At 37.2% G+C, this 18,189-nt stretch overlaps 1 protein-coding gene across 2 annotated transcripts in view; it reads right to left on the minus strand.

Moving 5' to 3' along the window:
- The window catches only part of MED13 (mediator complex subunit 13), a 103,701-nt gene that overhangs the window by 76,331 nt on the left and 9,181 nt on the right, over positions 1 to 18,189 (minus strand). For both annotated transcript variants that reach the window (XR_004913938.2, XM_036081781.2), the window contains exon 3: positions 15,547 to 15,715. Coding sequence is in view for 1 of the 2 variants with exons in the window: in XM_036081781.2 (XP_035937674.1) it covers positions 15,547 to 15,715 (169 nt within the window). In the remaining variant the exon portion in view is untranslated. The remainder of the gene's footprint in view (positions 1 to 15,546; positions 15,716 to 18,189) is intronic.

The raw sequence follows: 18,189 nt of genomic DNA on the forward strand, positions 1-18,189 counted from the left end.
ACTTCAACAAAAGGCTTTTTTTCTTTTTTAAAGATTTATTTATTTGAGAGAGAGGAGAGAGACAGAGTGCATGAGCAGGTGGCAGAGGCAAAGGGAGAGAGAGAATCCTTAAGCAGACTCCCTTCTGAGTGCAGAGCCCAACGCAGGGCTTGATTCCAGGACCCCGAGATCATGACCTGAGCTGATATCAAGAGTCGGTTGCTTAACCTACTGAGCCACTCAGGCACCCCAAGATAAAAAGCTTTTGCACAATGAAAGAAATGATCAACAAAACTAAAAGGCAACCTTCAGAATCAGAGAAGATATTTGCAAATGACGTATCTGATAAAGGGTTAATACCCAAAATCTAGGGGCACCTGGGTGGCTCAGTCATTAAGCATCTGCCTTCGGCTCGGGTCATGATCCCAGGTCCTGGGATCGAGCCCCGCATCGGGCTCCCTGCTCAGCGGGAAAGCCTGCTTCTCCCTCTCCTACTCCCCCTGCTTGTGTTCCCTCTCTCGCTGTGTCTTTCTCTGTCAAATAAATAAATAAAATCTTAAAAAAAAAAAAATCCAAAATCTATAAATAACTAATCAAACTGAACACCCCAAAAACAAATAATCCAGTTAAGAAATGGGCAGAAGACATCTAGATGGCTGACACATGAAAAGATGCTCAACATCACTCAACATCAGGGAAATAGGAAACAAAACTACAATGAGATGACACCTCACACCAGTCAGAATGGCTAAAATTAACAACAGAGGAAACAGGTCTTGGTGGGGATACAGAGAAAGGGGAACCTTCTTACACTGTTGGTGGGAATGCAAACTGGTGCAGCCACTCTGGAAAACAGTATGGAGGTTCCTCAAAAAGTTAAAAATAGAACTATCCTATGACCCAGCAATTACACTCCTAGGTTTTTAGCCAAAGTATACAAGAATACAAAAACTGATTCGAAGGGATACACGCACCCTGATGTTTACAGCAGCATTTTCAACAATAGCCAATTATGGAAAAGAGCCCAAAATCCATCAGCTGTGAATGGATAAAGAAGTTGTAGTATACATATACAATGGAATATATTACTCAGCCATAAAACAGAATGAAATCTTGCCCTTTGCAACAACATGGATGGAGCTAGAGTATATAGTAAGTGAATTAAGTTAGAGAAAGACAAATATCATATGATTTCGCTCACATGGGGAGTTTAAGAAATAAAACAGATAAACATGGGGGGAGGGAGAGAGGCAAACCATAAAACAGACTCTTACCTATAGAGAACAAACTGAAGGTTGCTGGAGGGGAGGTGGGCAGGGGGATGGGCTAAGTGGGTGATGGGTACTGAGGGCACTTGTGATGAGCACTGAGTGTTACATGTGATGAATCACTAAATTATACTTCTGAAACTAATATTAGACTATATGTTAACTAATTAGAATTTAAATAAAAACTCAAAAAAAGAAACAAAAAAAGATCCTTTCAATTCTCTTGAAGTAGGACTGCTGGATCAAGAAAACAAAAAAGATCCTTTCAATTCTCTTAGAAGCAGGACTGTTGGATCATACGGTAGTTCTATTCTTAACTTTTTGAGGAACCTACATAAATGTTTTCCATAGTGGCTGTACCATTTTACAATCCCATCAACAGTCAACAAGGGTTCCAATTTCTCTGTCCTCACTAATACTTGTTAGTTTTCATTTTTTTGATAGAAGCCATCCTAACAGATGTGAGGTAGTATCTCATTGTGGTTTTGACTTGCATTTCTCTGATTAGTGATGTTGACTATCTTTTTACATGCTATTGGCCATCCCTGTATCTTTGAAGAAATCTTTTCAAGTCTTTTGCCCAATTTTAAGTTGGGTTACTTGACTTTCTGTTGTTGAGTTGTAGTTCTTTACACAAGCTAGATATTAACCCCTTATCAGATATATAATTTGCAAACATTTTCTCCCATGCCATAAATTGCCTTTTTACTGATGCACAAAAGTATTTAAGTTTGATATAGTTCTATTTATTTTTGCTTTTGTTGCCTATGCTTTTGGTGTCATAACCAAGAAATCACTGCCAAATTTAATGCCTAAAGCTTTCCCCCTATGTTTTCTTCTAGGAGATTTACAGTTTTAGGTCTTACATCTAGCCTTTTAACCCATTTTGGGTTTTTGTATAATAAAGTAAGGTATAAAAGCCAACTTCATTCTTTTACATGTGGATACTAAGTTTTCCCAACACCATTGGTGAAGAGACCAGCTCTTCCCCACTGAGTAGTCCTGGCACCCTTGTCAAAGATCATTTCAATACATACACACATACTAGTTTATTTCTGGACTTTCTACTCCGTTGGTTTACGTGTCTGTATGCTAGTACCATACTGTTTGATTACTGTAGCTTTGTAATTATGTTTTGCTCACCCTCTCTTCATTTAGGCTCTTTAGTGTAAGGAGGGGAAATATACTTCCCCAACCTTGACTCAGGTTTGCTTTGTGACTTGCTTTGACCAAGCAAGCTTCAAACATGCTTATGCAATCTGGACTGCCCTCCAATGCTTCTTTCATTGCCATGAGAATCATATGAAATATACCTTTACCCAAACTACAGTTTACAGTGTGGACTAGATTGGCTAACCCCCAGCTGACCAGCAGGTACATTAATGAGAATATGTAACTGCTGTGTTAAGCCTCCACATTTTGGCGGTGCTTTGTTACACAACACTGGCCAATACAGAAAATGGCACAAAAAGGGAGATCTACCATGACAAAAATCTAAATATGTGGCATTGGCTTTGGGACGAGATGACTGATAGCAAGGAATGTAAGACACTGAAAAGTGATGAGGAAATCATTAAATGGTGACCCATGTTATGTAATGGAGAAATACATCATAGAACTGTTGCCTAAAGGGGCTCCTGGGTGGCTCGGTAGGTTAAGCGTCTGCCTTTGGCTCAGGTCATGATCCCAGGATCCTGGGATCAAACCCTGCATCGGGCTCTCTGCTCAGCTGGGAGTCTGCTTCTCCCTCTCCTTCTGCCCCTCCCCCCGTTCATGCTCTCTCTCTCTCTCTCTCTCAAATAAATAAAATCTTAAAAAAAAAAAAAAAAACTATTGCCTAAAATAATCTAGAAGGCAGAAAATGTGCCTAATGAATTTTCAGAGTTGGAGAAAAAAGATCAAGTCAAAATGTAATTTGATTGTTACTAGTTATACTTGATAAGGTACTAAAAGAAAGAGACGAACTCAGAAAAAAAACTGATGGTTTACAAGCAAAATTTAGAGAGAATACAGACAGCCTGTAGGCTAGAAAATAAAACTATTTTTCAACAAAGTGATGGTATGGCCTATATATAACACAGATTCAAGGAAAAGACCAAATCAAGAGTGTGATTCTAATACCCTTTGTTAAAAATACATGATTCTTGATACCAGCTGAAACATTAGGATTTTCAAAAATTACTCCTAAGCCTCCATACATTTTTCTCAAAAAAGGTATCTAAAGTAGACAAGCATATATGGGGTGCCTGGGTGGCTCAGCCGTTGAGTGCCTGCCTTCAGCTCAGGTCATGATCCCAGGGTCCTGGTATCGAGCCCCGCACTGGGCTCCTGCTTGGCGGGAAGCCTGCTTCTCCCTCTCCCACCCCCCCTTCTTGTGTTCCCTCTCTCGCTGTGTCTCTCTGTGTCAAATAAAGAAATAAAATCTTTAAAAAAAATAAATAAGCATATACGCAATAATTTTGATACTATATGTGGGAATGCATATATAGTCATATTTGTACTTTTCTTTCTTTGTCCTCTTTTCTGACGCAGTTCTTCTATAATTGTTAAGGTTGAGTAATAGAGCATATAAATACATAATTCCTAAATAGTACTTTTGTCTTAGCAAACCACTAATGTTTAATTTCTGAGAGGGATATGCCCATTTTAAGTATTGACATAAAACAAGCAGAAATCAATTTTCAAAGCATTTCTCTCTCTGAACAACAAAAGAATTTAAAAGCGAGACAAAATGCTTTAAAAAAAGTTAAGAAAAATTCATATTCAACTAGTCAGAATGACTATTTCTTACCATTACAAAGTTTTTTTAAACATTTTTCAGGAAACTTTAGAAGACAAATATTTCTTAATAAGGAGGAAAAATTTAAAGAGTTTAAAGGGGAATTACTGACTAAAAATACTTCTGTCAAAAGAAAACATTTATTAAGAAGTGACTCCAGTAAGAATAATCTATTACACAGAGAAACTGTAACTTGATTAGTTTTAGGGATCGAGTAAGTATTCTATAAAAATGATTATGAGTGCTGTGTGCTTATTCAGTAACTAAATAGATTTTAAAATCTGAATTGCAAATATTTCCAAGAACATTTGCAAGTATAAGCAACAACCTAAAACAGTCTCGTGTTCTTTATCTTTAAAAGACAAAGAGGCTTCCTCATATTTACTGTTTTTAATCAGTGAAGTACAGTTCTTAAAAATACAGTTTCTGTTTCATTTCATATGTAAAATATTAAATGAGAATTAAAAAGGATACTCAAAATGGATTTTTGCCATGACATATAAACCAAATAATATAACTAAAAATTTTCCTAAAAAGATTACTGTAATTTGGAAAATGTTTTTTTAAAGTACGTTACTTATAGTCTATTAAATATACGAAAACCATGGCCCATAAAACGAAGGCCCAATATAGCCTTTCCATATGTCCAATGAGTACTTGAACATCTTAACTTTTAAATCAGAAAAATTCGACTGACATGAAGTGAAAAATTTGTCTCCAAGGGGTTTTGTAAAAACCCAATTATACATACAAAAGTTTAATATGTATACTGATTTAGGAGGGGCCATATCTAATTTATTTTTAGCACTTGGGTTAGGTAGGTACAGAAAGATGATATCCCATTTTGCTGTTAGGGAATTCAAGGCACAAAGAAGTTAAAGGGCTTGTCTTAAATCATAAAACTAGTTAAAAACAATGTTGACTTAAAACCCTAGTCATCCTGGGGCCCCTGGGTGGCTCAGTCAGTTAAGTGTCTGACTCTTGATTTCAGCTCAGATCATGATCTCAGGGTTGTGAGATCCCCGTGTCAGGCGCTATGCTAGGCATGGAGGCTGCTTAAGATTCTCTCTCCCTCACCCTCTGCCCCCAAGCCCCTGCTTGTGTGTTTTCTCTCTCAAAAACAAAACAAACTAAAAAAAACCCAGTCATCCTAACCAAAACGGGCAAAGGACTTAAACAAGTATTTCTCCAAAGAAGATACACAAACGACCACCAAGTACATGAAAAGATGCTCAACACTAATCAGTAAGGAAATGCAAATCAAAACTATGATGTACCATTTCAACCCATAATACATTTTAGAAAACAAGTGTTGGTAAAGATGTGGAAAAATTGGAACCCTCTTAGTGGGAATATAAAATGGTGCAGATACTATGAAAAACTATAGCAATCCTTTAAAAAAGAAAAAAAAAAATCAAACACAGAATTACTATATGATCCAACAATTCCATTTCTAGGTATATTCCCAAAATAACTAAAAGCAGGGATTTAAACAGATATTCATACACCAATATATATAGCAGCATTATTCACAACAGACAAAAAGGGGAAAATCCAATCGTCCACTGACAGATGAATAGATAAACAAGATGTGGTATAAAAATACAATAGAATATTACTCAGCCTTAGAAAGAAATGAAATTATGGGGCGCCTCGGTGGCTCAGTTGGTTAGGTGTCCAACTCTTGATTTCAGCTCAGGTCATGATCTCGGAGTTGTGAGATAGAGCACTGTGTTGGGCTCCATGCCAGGGCTCTGTGCTGGGTGTGGAACCTGCTTGGCATTCTCTCTCCCTCTCCCTCTGCCCCTCCCCCACCCCCCCAAAAATAAAAAAAGAAATGAAATTGTGGTGCGTACTACAACAAGGATGAGAACCTGAGGACATTATGCTAAATGAAATAAGCCAGACACAAAAGGACAAATACTATGTTAATTCCACTTATATAAGGTAACTAAAACAGACAAATTCATAAAGACACAAGGTAGAATGGTGGTTACCAGTGGCTGAAAGGAGGGGAAAATAAGTTCTTTAATGGACAGATTTTCAATTTGGGATGATGAAAAAAGGTTCTGTATATAGTGGTGATATCAGCACAACAAGGTGAATATACTTAATGCCACTGAACTACACACTGAAAAATAGTGTATTGATTCCATTAATTTCAATAGTTTCCAAACCTGTTTTTTATTACAATTGGAGGTCTCTTTTTAAAATTCCAAAGCCTAGGCCATACTCCCAATGTAAAACATGGGCATCAGTATTTTTTGAATCTCTCAACATTATCCCATATCCCAACAAGTTTCACTACTGCATTATACTATATTTCTGTAGCTCTCAAAATAACATTTTTAATTTCTTAAATTTATAGTTATTAACTTCAACATTAGGTGTTCTGAACGTATCTCCATCAACAAGATAACACCTTATCTGTGAATCTTGGATATACTTCTGCTCACTTGGTGAACACATTACTTATACTATAAAGAATACTTAGAAAACAATAATATTCTGGTTTACAGCTTCAAGTGCTCTGCAAGTACTCTTTATATTCCTATTATTTCCCCAATATAAGAAATTTTTAGGTATTCTGTTTTACTACTTCCTATCGCTTTAAGATGACGTAGGTAGAGGAGCACTTGGGTGGCTCAGTTGGGTAAGCATCTGCCTTTGGCCTAGGTCATCATCCCAGGCCCCTGGTCAGGGGTTGGGCTTCCTGCTCAGGGGGGAGCCTGCCTGCTTCTCCCTCCTCCTCTGTCCCTCCTCCTGCATGTGCGTGGGCATGCACACACTCTAATAAAGAAATAAACAGAATCTTAAAAAAAAAAAAGATGTAGGAAGAAAAGATACAGTTGGTCTACAGGGTCCAAAACCTGTCTCATTTTTCATGCCCTGTAACCCTGTTCCAACACTGGCAAGCTACATGACCTTGGATAAGTGACTTAGCCTCTCTGTGCTTTAGATTTAGCAATTGTAAAACTGGAATAACAAAGCTGTAAGAATTGAGTTAATGTTAAGCCCTAATTCTAAACACAGCCTGATGAGTTCTGCTTAAGCAAAGGTTTCTCCCCCTTCAGAAACAAAACTTCCCTATTATTATTCATAACTAAAACCAACAGTTCAAAAGGACAGACTTATAGGAGTCTATGGCACAAATCATGTAAGAAATGATAGTAAGAAAAGCTTACCAGAGAGGAAAAAAGAAAGAAGTCTTAGCACTTAATTTTTCTCATAAATGAGGGGCGCCTGGGTGGCTCAGTCGGTTAAGCGACTGTCTTCAGCTCAGGTCATGATCCTGGAGTCCCAGGATCAAGTCCCGCATCGGGCTCCCTGCTCAGTGGCGAGTCTGCTTCTCCCTCTGACACTCCCCCCCTCATGTTCTCTGTCTCATTCTTTCTCTCTCAAATAAAATCTTTAAAAAGAATTTTTTTTCTCATAAATGTTTCTGGAAAGTATGAGAATGTAGAAAACTGATCATGCAAATCCTCACGACTCAAGCATCAAGAGAAATTTCATGGGTCATAAGTAATATATCACCACTTAAGATTTTAGAAAATAGGATGAATAATCTTGATGAGACATTAACAACAGACCAACACAGGCTGCAGAGAGGCAAAAAAAAAAAAAAAGACAGTAACTATGCCCAACTGGACAAATAGTGGGTATCTTGACATAAAGGTGAAGGTTTCCCCTATCTTTGAGATTCTAGATCACACTCAAATTTTAGCACATGGGGTGCCTGGGTGACTCGGTTGGGTGTCTGACTCTTGGTTTCAGCTCAGGTGGTGGTCTCAGAGTGGTGGGATCGAGCCCCACATTGGGCTTCTCATGCTTGGTATGGAGCCTGCTTAAGATTCTCTCTCTCCCCCCTCCCTCTGCCCTTCCCACTGCTCGCACACTTGCACTCTTTCTAAAATAAATGAATAAATAAAAACTAAAAGAATTTAGCACACAGGGCACCTGGATGGCTCAGTTGGTTAAGCGACTGCCTTCGGCTCAGGTCATGATCCTGGAGTCCCAGGATCGAGTCCCACATCGGGCTCCTTGGTCAGCAGGGAGTCTGCTTCTCCCTCTGACCCTCCCCCCTCTCAGGTTCACTCTCTCTCTCTCTCTCTCTCATTCTCTAATAAATAAATAAAATCGTTAAAAAAAATTTAGTATACAATTCCAAGAGGATTCGGAAGACCAGTTAGAAAATATCTTTTTTTTTTTTTTAATGATTTTATTTATTTGAGAGAGCACGCGAGAGCACAAGCAGGGCTTTGGGGGTGGAGAGGGAGAGCAGGGAGCCTGATGTGGGGCTCGATCCCAGGACCCTGGGATCATGACCTGAGCCGAAGGCAGAAGCTTCACTGACTGAGCCACCCAGGCACCCTAGTTAGAAAGTATCTTCTACCAATAAACATTATACCAAGCTCAGCTGGGTTTAAAGCCCTAGAACAGCCAATATATACATGTGACTATTGAGCACGTGAAATGTGGTCAGTCCAAATGGAGATGTACTCTAAGTATAGAATATACATTAAACTTCAAAAACTTCTTTAAAAGTAGTAAAATATCTCAAAAAAGTAAAATATCTCATTAATATTTTTTGCATAATTAATTACATGCTAAAATGATGTTCTGGATATACTAAGTTAAATATATTTATCTCACCTGGGTTTTTGTTTTACCTCTTTTAATATGCCTACTAGAAGGTTTAAAATTACATATGTGACTCACATTGTATTTCTACGGGACACTGCTACCTGAGAAGGCAGGAAGAAAGAAAACGAGTCCTTACAAAACATAATGATGATTGCTCTTAGCTTCCCTAGAAGTTCAAGTTTTCAGAGGTATTGAGGGACCCAACCAAAGGACATCCTAAAGCTATATAAAATGGTTAATAATGTATCTCCAGAGGAAACTTAAATCTTGTATTGCTCACATTTAATTAAAATATTAGAGATAAAAGGACTGTGTAAAAGCCACAGGTGCAGAAGATAAACACAGTTTTATGGGTGAAATTTAAAGTATATTCTTTCATCTATTGCCTTAAAAACAAAAACAACCTTGACCAACTTCTTTAGTAAAGCTCCTAAAGTATTATTTTAATTATAAGTGTAAAGGCTCTGGTGTAAATAACACCATCCAAAAGAACTTTCTGCAATGATGGAAATACTCTGTATCTATATTACCCAATACTCTATATCTGTAATACCCACTAGTCACAGAAGTACTTGAAATGTAGCCAGTGAAACTAAGAAACAATTGTAATTTTACTTTTTTAAGTAACTGAAATTTAAATAGTGGCTACTATCCTGAACAGCACAGTTCTAAAACGTCTTTAAAATAAAAAAACAGGGACGCCTGGGTGGCTCAGTCTTTAAGCATCTGCCTTTGGCTCAGGTCATGATCCCAGCGTCCTGGGATCAAGCCCTGCATCGGGCTCCCTGCTCGGTGAGAAGCCTGTTTCTCCCTCTCCCACTCCCCCTTGCTTGTGTTCCCTCTCTTGCTGTCTTTTTCTCTGTCAAATAAATAAACAAAATCTTTAAAAAAATAAACAGGATTAAAATTCCTTATTTTGCCCTAATATTCTAGTTACAATTAACTCTATAAAATACTTAGGGATATACTCCTCTCCTTCCTGTGAACTTTGCCTGCTTCATCCCACAAGACCAAAATCTCTTTCTGTGGGCCAGGCTCTTTGCTAATACTTAACCCTTAATTCCAGAACCCAAAATAAGGGCGTAGAACATACAGAACCTGGGGCGCCTGGGTGGCTTAGTGAGGTAAGCATCTGACTCCTGATTTTGGCTCAGGTCATGATCTCAGGGTCGTGGGATCAAGCCCCACATGGGGCTCCACATTCAGTGCAGAATCTGCTTGAGATTCTCTCCCCCTCCTCCTCCTACACACACACACACACACACACACACACACGTGCACGCGCGCTCTCCCTTTCTCAAATAAATAAAATCTTTTAAAAAAAGAACATACAGAACCAGATATCTGATCCAATCTCCTTTATGTTATATTCAGCAAAGATTTATTCTATCCTATTTATATACACACACGTGATTATACACACACATATATACATAATATATAGATATCCTATATTGCTTTTTAAAATTGAAGTTAAATAGTAGAGTAAAAATCTCAAAGCAGATTTACCAACTGAACAATATATGTTTTTCCATAGAAATTAATTATATGGCTATATCTGTAGGTGAGGGAACAGAGTAAAATTAAAGTATATACTAAATGTTCCCTATTAATTCTCTCCTATACAATCTCAACTGCCACTTAATTAGCACACCTCCTATGTAAACACATAGTGTAAGATACTAGACTAGCAGTCTTAAAAGAAAAAATCCTTATTAATATCTTTCTACTCTGTGTATCTTCCTATAAGCATTTAAAATTCTTACTAAATACACAAACTTAACCGGCCACTCAGCTAAGCTGCTATAATAGATTCAAATGACAAAAAACCAACCAAACACAAACTTAGGTTCTTCTTCAAAATAATTTGATCCTAATGTATACTCAAACATCACACGTTTGTAATGTCTTTTTACTAAGAGACTACTTAAAACCTACAGTAAGTCATTGGTATTTATTATAGCCATTTACCTGTGGTTTCACTAGCAAACACAGCGACTGCATCTGATCTAGTTTCCTACACTGTAGGAAAACATCTAAACTGTTAAGACAAAACACTGGTCGTTCTTTTAACAATACCTGAAGATGGTAGATTTAAAAGTAATTCTTTTAAATTTCTTTGTGTTAATTACCCTAATAACATCTTAAATTTCTGTGGTTAATTACCTATACAGTTGAGGGGTTCTTTACAGCTAACCTAGCTATACCACTAGATTTAATTCCATTTCCTCTTTCAGTCCCTGAAGGTTGTTATAGTTAATCAGACAATTAGCTACATTGAAATTCAGATTATTAGAAGATGAGAATCTATATTTAATGGGGATAAAGGGAGGAAGAATAAAGAAAATGTCAGGAATATTATTTTCTCCTTTGTTCAAATGAAACCAGCTTCACAATACCAATTTCCTTGACAATTGTGTTCTTTTAAGATTTTATTTATTTATTTAGAGAGCATGTACAAGAGAGCCCACAAGTGGGAGGAGGGGCAGAGGGAGAGAGAGAAAGAGAGAAAATCTCAGACTCCCCACTGAGCACATAGGCCTTATAGGGAGCCCTAAGTGGCCAATCTCAGGACCGTGAGATCATGACATGAGTCGAAATCAAGTTGGGTCACTTAACTGCCTGAGCCACCCATGCGCCCCAGACAATTGTAATTCTTTTTAAGAATGTTTATACAAGTTCTTGGGGCATCTGGGTGGCTCAATCAATTAAGCATCCGATCTTGATTTCGACTCAGGTCATGATCTCAGGTTGTGAGGGGGAGCCTGCTTAAGATTCTCTCTCACCACCCCCCAATCCCCCTGCCTGCTCTGTCTTTAAAAAAAAAAAAAAAAAAAAAAAAGCTTATGCAAGTTCAACAAAAAGTGACTGGATCAGTAAACAAAAACAGTATATATGATGCTTAATGGTTTAGCTTCATAATAGGCCAGAAATGCAATTTATAATCCAATTGTTATCTACCTTCCTAATATCATTCCACTGAATTCAATGGGAAAGTTAAGTAGTCCCAAACCATAATTAAAAGCAGGTGAGAGACTTATCTGCTTGATTTTTCTACTTGTTTTTCTAAAGGGAGGGGAGGTAGCAGGGAAGTTCCTATGAAAAAAGGTTTGAGGGACAGCATTTATCTGTCCTGGATAAAATCAGTTTTGTACCACAACTAACCTTCAAGAGTAACTCAAAAGAGCATATACTATTTCTAGTACCACTCCACTAATAAAACACAATTTGAATTTAGTTCCCCTTCTAAATGGGTCAGCCCAGAGAAAAACACTACTGCTCAATTACGTTATGTAAATAACAAGCAGAATCTATTGGATTCATGAAAATCTCCAGTATGAAAAGTTGCATCTTCTATTAATAACAGCCCATTAAGAGAGCTTCTTTCATGAAGAGAAATAAAGATACTTCCAGTATCTTACATGGCTCATTGAACACATTCATTTACCTCTACGTCTTTGTGAAACACCTTCCATATAGACAGCAAAAGAGCACAAAGAGAATGGTACAAGTGAAGGCAAAATACTGGCCACAAAATTTGGGGAGCTAACAAGCAAAGGCAAAAATAGTAACTAGCTTAGTAGATAAAGGCTAAGGGGAAGAAACCAAGATGCAAACTGAATCAAACCCACAGAATCCCAGAAAGGCACAGAAGTGAAGACACTGGTAGATCTCTGAAGGTGGATGCATGGTGTAACAAAAAACAAAAAGAATGAAAGTTCAAATGAGTAAGTCAGACTCCTAGACCCACTTCTCTATCCTGTAGACAGGCTCTTTATATTACTGATCCAGATCAGTAGAAAACTTAGAAGTTCACTTTGAATTGGATGAAACAGGAATTCTGCACTTAAGAGATACCAACCTCTGACATAGATAATTAAATGACAAAAGAGATAACATAACGCTGAAGAAAACAAAAAGATATAGAGGGAATAGAATATAATTCTAATACACTATATGGCTCGGCTACAAATAATATTTATATAATCATAATACATACAACAGGTATTGTTTTTGTTTTTGTTTTTAAAGATTTTATTTATTTATTTAAGACAGAGAGAATGAGAGAGAGAGAGAGAGCACATGAGAGGGGGGAGGGTCAGAGTTCGGTGAAGCAGGCTCCCTGCCGAGCAGGGAGCCCGATGCGGGACTCGATCCAGGGACTCCAGGATCATGACCTGAGCCGAAGGCAGTCGCTTAACCAACTGAGCCACCCAGGCGCCCAAACAGGTATTGTTTTTACCAACTCTTGTAACCTTACTGGCAAGATAAGAAATGAAGGGAGAAGAGTGTATACAAGTGGTTGGCATGGGGGGAGGAGTGTAAAATAGTTAAATCATCAAACAAAGTCAAGAGATTAGGGGTGCCTGGGTGGCTCAGTGTGTTAAGCGTCTGACTCTTGATTTCAGCTCAGGTCATAATCTCAGAGTCATGGGATCGAGCCCACATTGGGCTCCACACACTTGGCACAGAGTCTGCTTGAGATTCTCTCTCTCCCTATCCCTCTCCCCCTGTTTGCACTCTCTCTCTAATAAATAAAATCTTAAAAAAAGTCAATAGATTAATACTGAATAACTGAAAACTCAAGAATCAGCATGTTATTTGCTTTTAAATTTTTAAATAGGTAAATTAAAAGTTAAAAGAATTAAAAGGGAATGCCTCTGAGGAGCACATCTAGTATTTGGTGCTCAGATGGCAGCTTTTAATCATTTTAGATCTCAGTTATCTGCTTGACTTCTTAAAACTGTATTAATGTGGGGGTGCCTGGGTGGCTCAGTTGTTAAGTGTCTGCCTTCAGCTCAGGTCATGATCCTAGTGTCCTGGGATCGAGCCCCACATCGGGCTCTCTGCTCAGCGGAAAGCCTGCTTCTCCCTCTCCCGCTCCTCCTGCTTGTGTTCCCTCTCTCGCTGTGTCTCTGTCAAATAAATAAATAAAATCTTTAAAAAAACAAAAAAAAATTAAAAACTGTATTAATGTATATGCTGAACACTGCTGATTACCAACCTGACATTTATTTCCCCTTCTTCTAATTGCCTACTTCATGTCTCTTCTCCATTTCTTCTCACTAACCAGAAGCCTTATTTTGTTCAGAGTGGCAATGCTCCCATATAAAAAATATTTGTTTCTCTCAGTATAGCCAATGATAGGTCAGCTAAAGTCTCCAGGAAAGAACCTATTTTCTGATACAAGGGTCACCCCTTCTTGCTTTCTCCCTTCCTCTTCCTGCCTGAATTCACTGTGAGTGAAATCCGTAAGGGCAACACTCACAGAGACCATGTGGATGAAAGCTAAAGGCTAAAGATGACATCACAGAAAACTCCAGGGTACCAGAGTCCTTGATGACATCATTGAACAGACGCACCAGTATTGGACTACCTACCTCCAGACTCCTTGCTACCTAGAAAAATCAATTCCTACATAAGCCAAGTAGTTAGGTGTTCTGTCTTTTGCAACTGAATTCATTCCTAACTTGTACAATTTTTTTGTTGACAGTAAAGGTTTATGTTCATTTTCAAAGAGGAAGAAAAAGAGCCTTGATTTGTTCAGGCTTATCTACTCATCCATTCTACTAAAACTAAAAAGAGAAGTTTGAAAAGACTCCACAGAGTTACACACTGAAAACAATGTGTACATAAGACATAAAGGATGGGGGCACCTGGGTGGCTCAACGTCTGCCTTTGGCTCAGGTCATGATCCCAGAGTCCTGGGATCAAACCCCACAGCAGGCTCCCTGCTCAGCCGGGAGTCTGCTTCTCCCTCTCCTTCTGCCCCTCCCCCCCCCACACACACTCATGGCTATCTCAAATAAATAAAATCTTTTTTAAAAAATACGAAAAAAAAGACATAAAAGACGGCATCCCAACAATGATACAACATAACCAAATGTTTCCTTCATATCCTCACATCTTTCAGGGAAAACTAAAAAATTTCTTTTTCTCTCACATCCCATCTTACGGTTTCATCTTTCTTGAAGCCTCACTAATTTAACCAAGTGCTTAGGACCAAATCTTCTAAGAGATCGTATCTTATATCATATTTAAATCAAAGAGAACTGGGGAGCCTGGGTGGCTCAGTTGGTTGAGCATCCAACTCTTGATTTCAGCTTGGATCATGATCTCAGGGTCGTGGGACAGAGCCCCGAGTTGGGCTCTGCTTTTGGCAGGGAGTCTGCCTGGGATTCTCTCTCTCCTTCTCCTTCTGCCCCTCCCCCCTTCTCATGCATTCTCTCTCCCCCAAAATAAGTAAATAAAAATCTAAAAATAAATAAATAAATACTGTAGCAATCTAAAGCTTTTAACTACACAGGAAAAGAAGTTATCTTAAAGTCTTCTGCGTCTCTATCTGCAACTACTCTACAAATTAGTGTCATAAATTTGCTTAATTCAAAGTTCAAGAAAATTACACTCTAAGAGTAAACATGTCTTATATAGAAAAACACAAATTTAAATTACTTTAAAGCAAAATTAGAGGTTTGGGAATGAGAAGGGTTAACTCAATCCAAAACACAACTACAGATCACTATCTTTAATAAGTATTAATATTACTTAATTTTAACAGAGTACTGCAAATATATTTGCACTACTATTAAAAAGATATACTTCATTGCTTAAGCCTCTGCTTTCACCCCACATTTTTCTATCGTCCCAAATAAAAATTTAGGTCACTAGATATCCAGCCTATTCCCACTTCAAGAAAATTCTTAAAATGCATAAAAGAAAGGGTGAAGTGGTCAAAGAAAATTGAATACTTATAGTACTTTGCTGAACTTAACTTCCTGCATATGTAAGACAGCTTGTTTCAGTCCACATTTTCTGTAAAGCTATAAAAATTAACAAACCTAAAGAAATGTTAAGAGTTTATATGAGATAGCTTACCTTTTATTTATAGGTTTTTCATCTTTTTCATAAGGCTTTACAAACCATTTGCCAATGCGTACAAAGTTCCGGTTCATTAAACACCGTTCCAACAGATTGTGAACTGCTTTAAATAGCAGAGTACGACATTCATAGGAAAGTCCATTCTCCCACACTCCATCTTCCTCTTCTACAAGAGAAATGAAAGAAACAAAAAGTAAAATAGTGGCACTATATCTACTCAGAGCCAAGTAAAAAGTGTTACAGTTTAAATTCATAAACACTACTACACCTACTACATAAACCCAACTAAACCTCAGAATATTGAGCTACCACCACTTCAATATATCTCTAAACATTAAAATACCAGGTTTCAAAGTTACTCCATAAGGAGTAAAATGCATAAGTGTCATGTATTCCATTAAAGTACCTGAAAATTATTTTCCCACTGCATAAAAAGTCAATGATATGTTGCAAACATACTGATTTGGTTTCTTTATCAATGCAAAGAACATTTGTATAAGCTGGGAAACATTAAAGACACGCTATACCTAAGATGGCAACTTCTAAGCTGGCTCACTTGTTACTTTGTCCTAATTCCTCCAGTCATTCAGCCTGCCAAAAAAAACTAGCCAGTTAGTAATTAACTCAAAAAATGTTATGTCCATCAGCATTCTAATCCACGACTCAACTATAAAAATAAGTGATGAATAAAAAGGAAGCTTTTGGCACAGAGCCTAACAAGTGATGCATTATGCCACCTTCGATCTCATTTCAACCAAATGATTCCCATTACTCTTCAATATAGGATCCTCTACTTGAGGAAGAAATTTTAAAATATAAAGACTTAAATTTTTTTAAAAAGATTTTATTTATTTGACAGAGAGAGAGTGAGAGAGCACAAGCAGGTGGAGAAGCAGAGGGATAGGGAAAAGCAGGCTCCCCGCTGAGCAGGGAGCCCAACACGGGGCTCTATCCCAGGACCCTGGGATCATGACCTGAGTGGAAGGCAGACGTTTAACGACTGAGCCACCCAGGTGCCCCAGAAGTTCAATTTAAAATTTAAGTCTTTAGGGGTGTCTGGGTGGCTCAGTCAGTTAAGCATCTGCGTTCCGCTCAGGTCATGATCCCGGGGTCCTGGGATGGAGTCCCGCACTGGGCTCCCTGCTCAGTGGAAAGTTGGCTTCTCCCTCTGTCCCTCCCCCTACTCGTATTCTCTCTCTCTCTCAAATCAATAAATAAAATCTTAAAAAAATAAATAAATAGAACTTCTAATACAAAGTTATAACTACCCTACTAACTATACGGCCTCAATTTTGCCAGCCCATCTATTAACCACTTTAAGTTAACTTACCAAAAAAATGTTAACATAGTTATTTCTAGGTAAGTCTAGAAGTAGTTCAAAAAAGTTTATTCTCTATCCATTTCATATCTTTAACAAAGCATCCAATGAATTCTGCTACAAATGATACTTAGGCTTTTAACTTATTATTTCAAATATAATTTAGTATCATTCCATAGCCTGTATACTTTTTATAAACATTTTATAAATATGGGTCGTCTTTCAATATAAGTAAAAAATGATAAAACCTTAATTCAACACTAAAAATGTCTACACTATACCCACAGAATAATAATAAACTATGATGCTTTTGAATAAAAGCAGAAGCATGTATTAAGATTATATTCATAATCTACACAACAAATGGACAGACTAAACATTAACTAAAAAGCATAATGACAGTGGACTTTAACTGCACTAGAAATTTGTGGCACTACAAAGGTTAATGTTGATTTTGTGTTGTTCTTCAAAGTGTTTCCTAAATTAGTCAAGTCTTTCAAGTCAACTAATTATTTTTCCAAAAAGGTAGGCTTAAAAAAAAAAAAAAATGATGTAAGCTTTAAAAAAATGACAGTACTTGAGAGTTGGAATAATTTTAAATCATTAAGCATTAATTTTAAAGGAAAAGAGGTTTTACATTCTATTATATTGTAGACCACCTTATATATGTCTATATAAGCCAAAACTTCACAAGTTTCACTTTATTAAAGAAAACAGTAGTCTAGGAGAAAAGGGAAATGGCACACAGTGACTTCACTTTAATTATTTAAGGGTCTAGATCACAAGTATATTCGTGAGTTGCTGAGAGAAAAAAAATAAATCTTAATCAATCTGCTTTCAGCCTAATCACAGTCATTTCAAAACTAGTCACATTAAGAGTTTTACCTCAAATTGTGATCTATGATTACTAAAAATATGCATGTTTTTAATTTCCAGTTATGCTGGGAATATCTCCCAGTTCTTCACTTCTTTGTAATCTATTTAGTATACTTTATTTTTATTGCCTTCTCAAAAATCCTTACCTTCTGAGAAGCACAATGGTTGTAACATTTGTCCTATACAACAAACGTTTACCAAAATCTTTTTAACTAGTTTTAAGTTTTAAAGCCACAAGATCCAAGACACAGAGTTGTTACCATTACATATCAAAGTTGCTCAGTCGCTATAAACTTTAATTATCAGAAAATTATTCACTTAAAACTTGAGAATGAATTTGTCTTCTTCCCACAAAGAGTAAATAAAAAAGTCTTTGGAATAGTAAAAGCCTGTAATACAATAATTTGCATACATTTTTTACATAAAATTCTGAAGAAAATCTATCT

The sequence above is a fragment of the Halichoerus grypus genome, chromosome 2 (genome assembly GCF_964656455.1).
Source record: "Halichoerus grypus chromosome 2, mHalGry1.hap1.1, whole genome shotgun sequence".
Classification (NCBI taxonomy): domain Eukaryota; kingdom Metazoa; phylum Chordata; class Mammalia; order Carnivora; family Phocidae; genus Halichoerus; species Halichoerus grypus.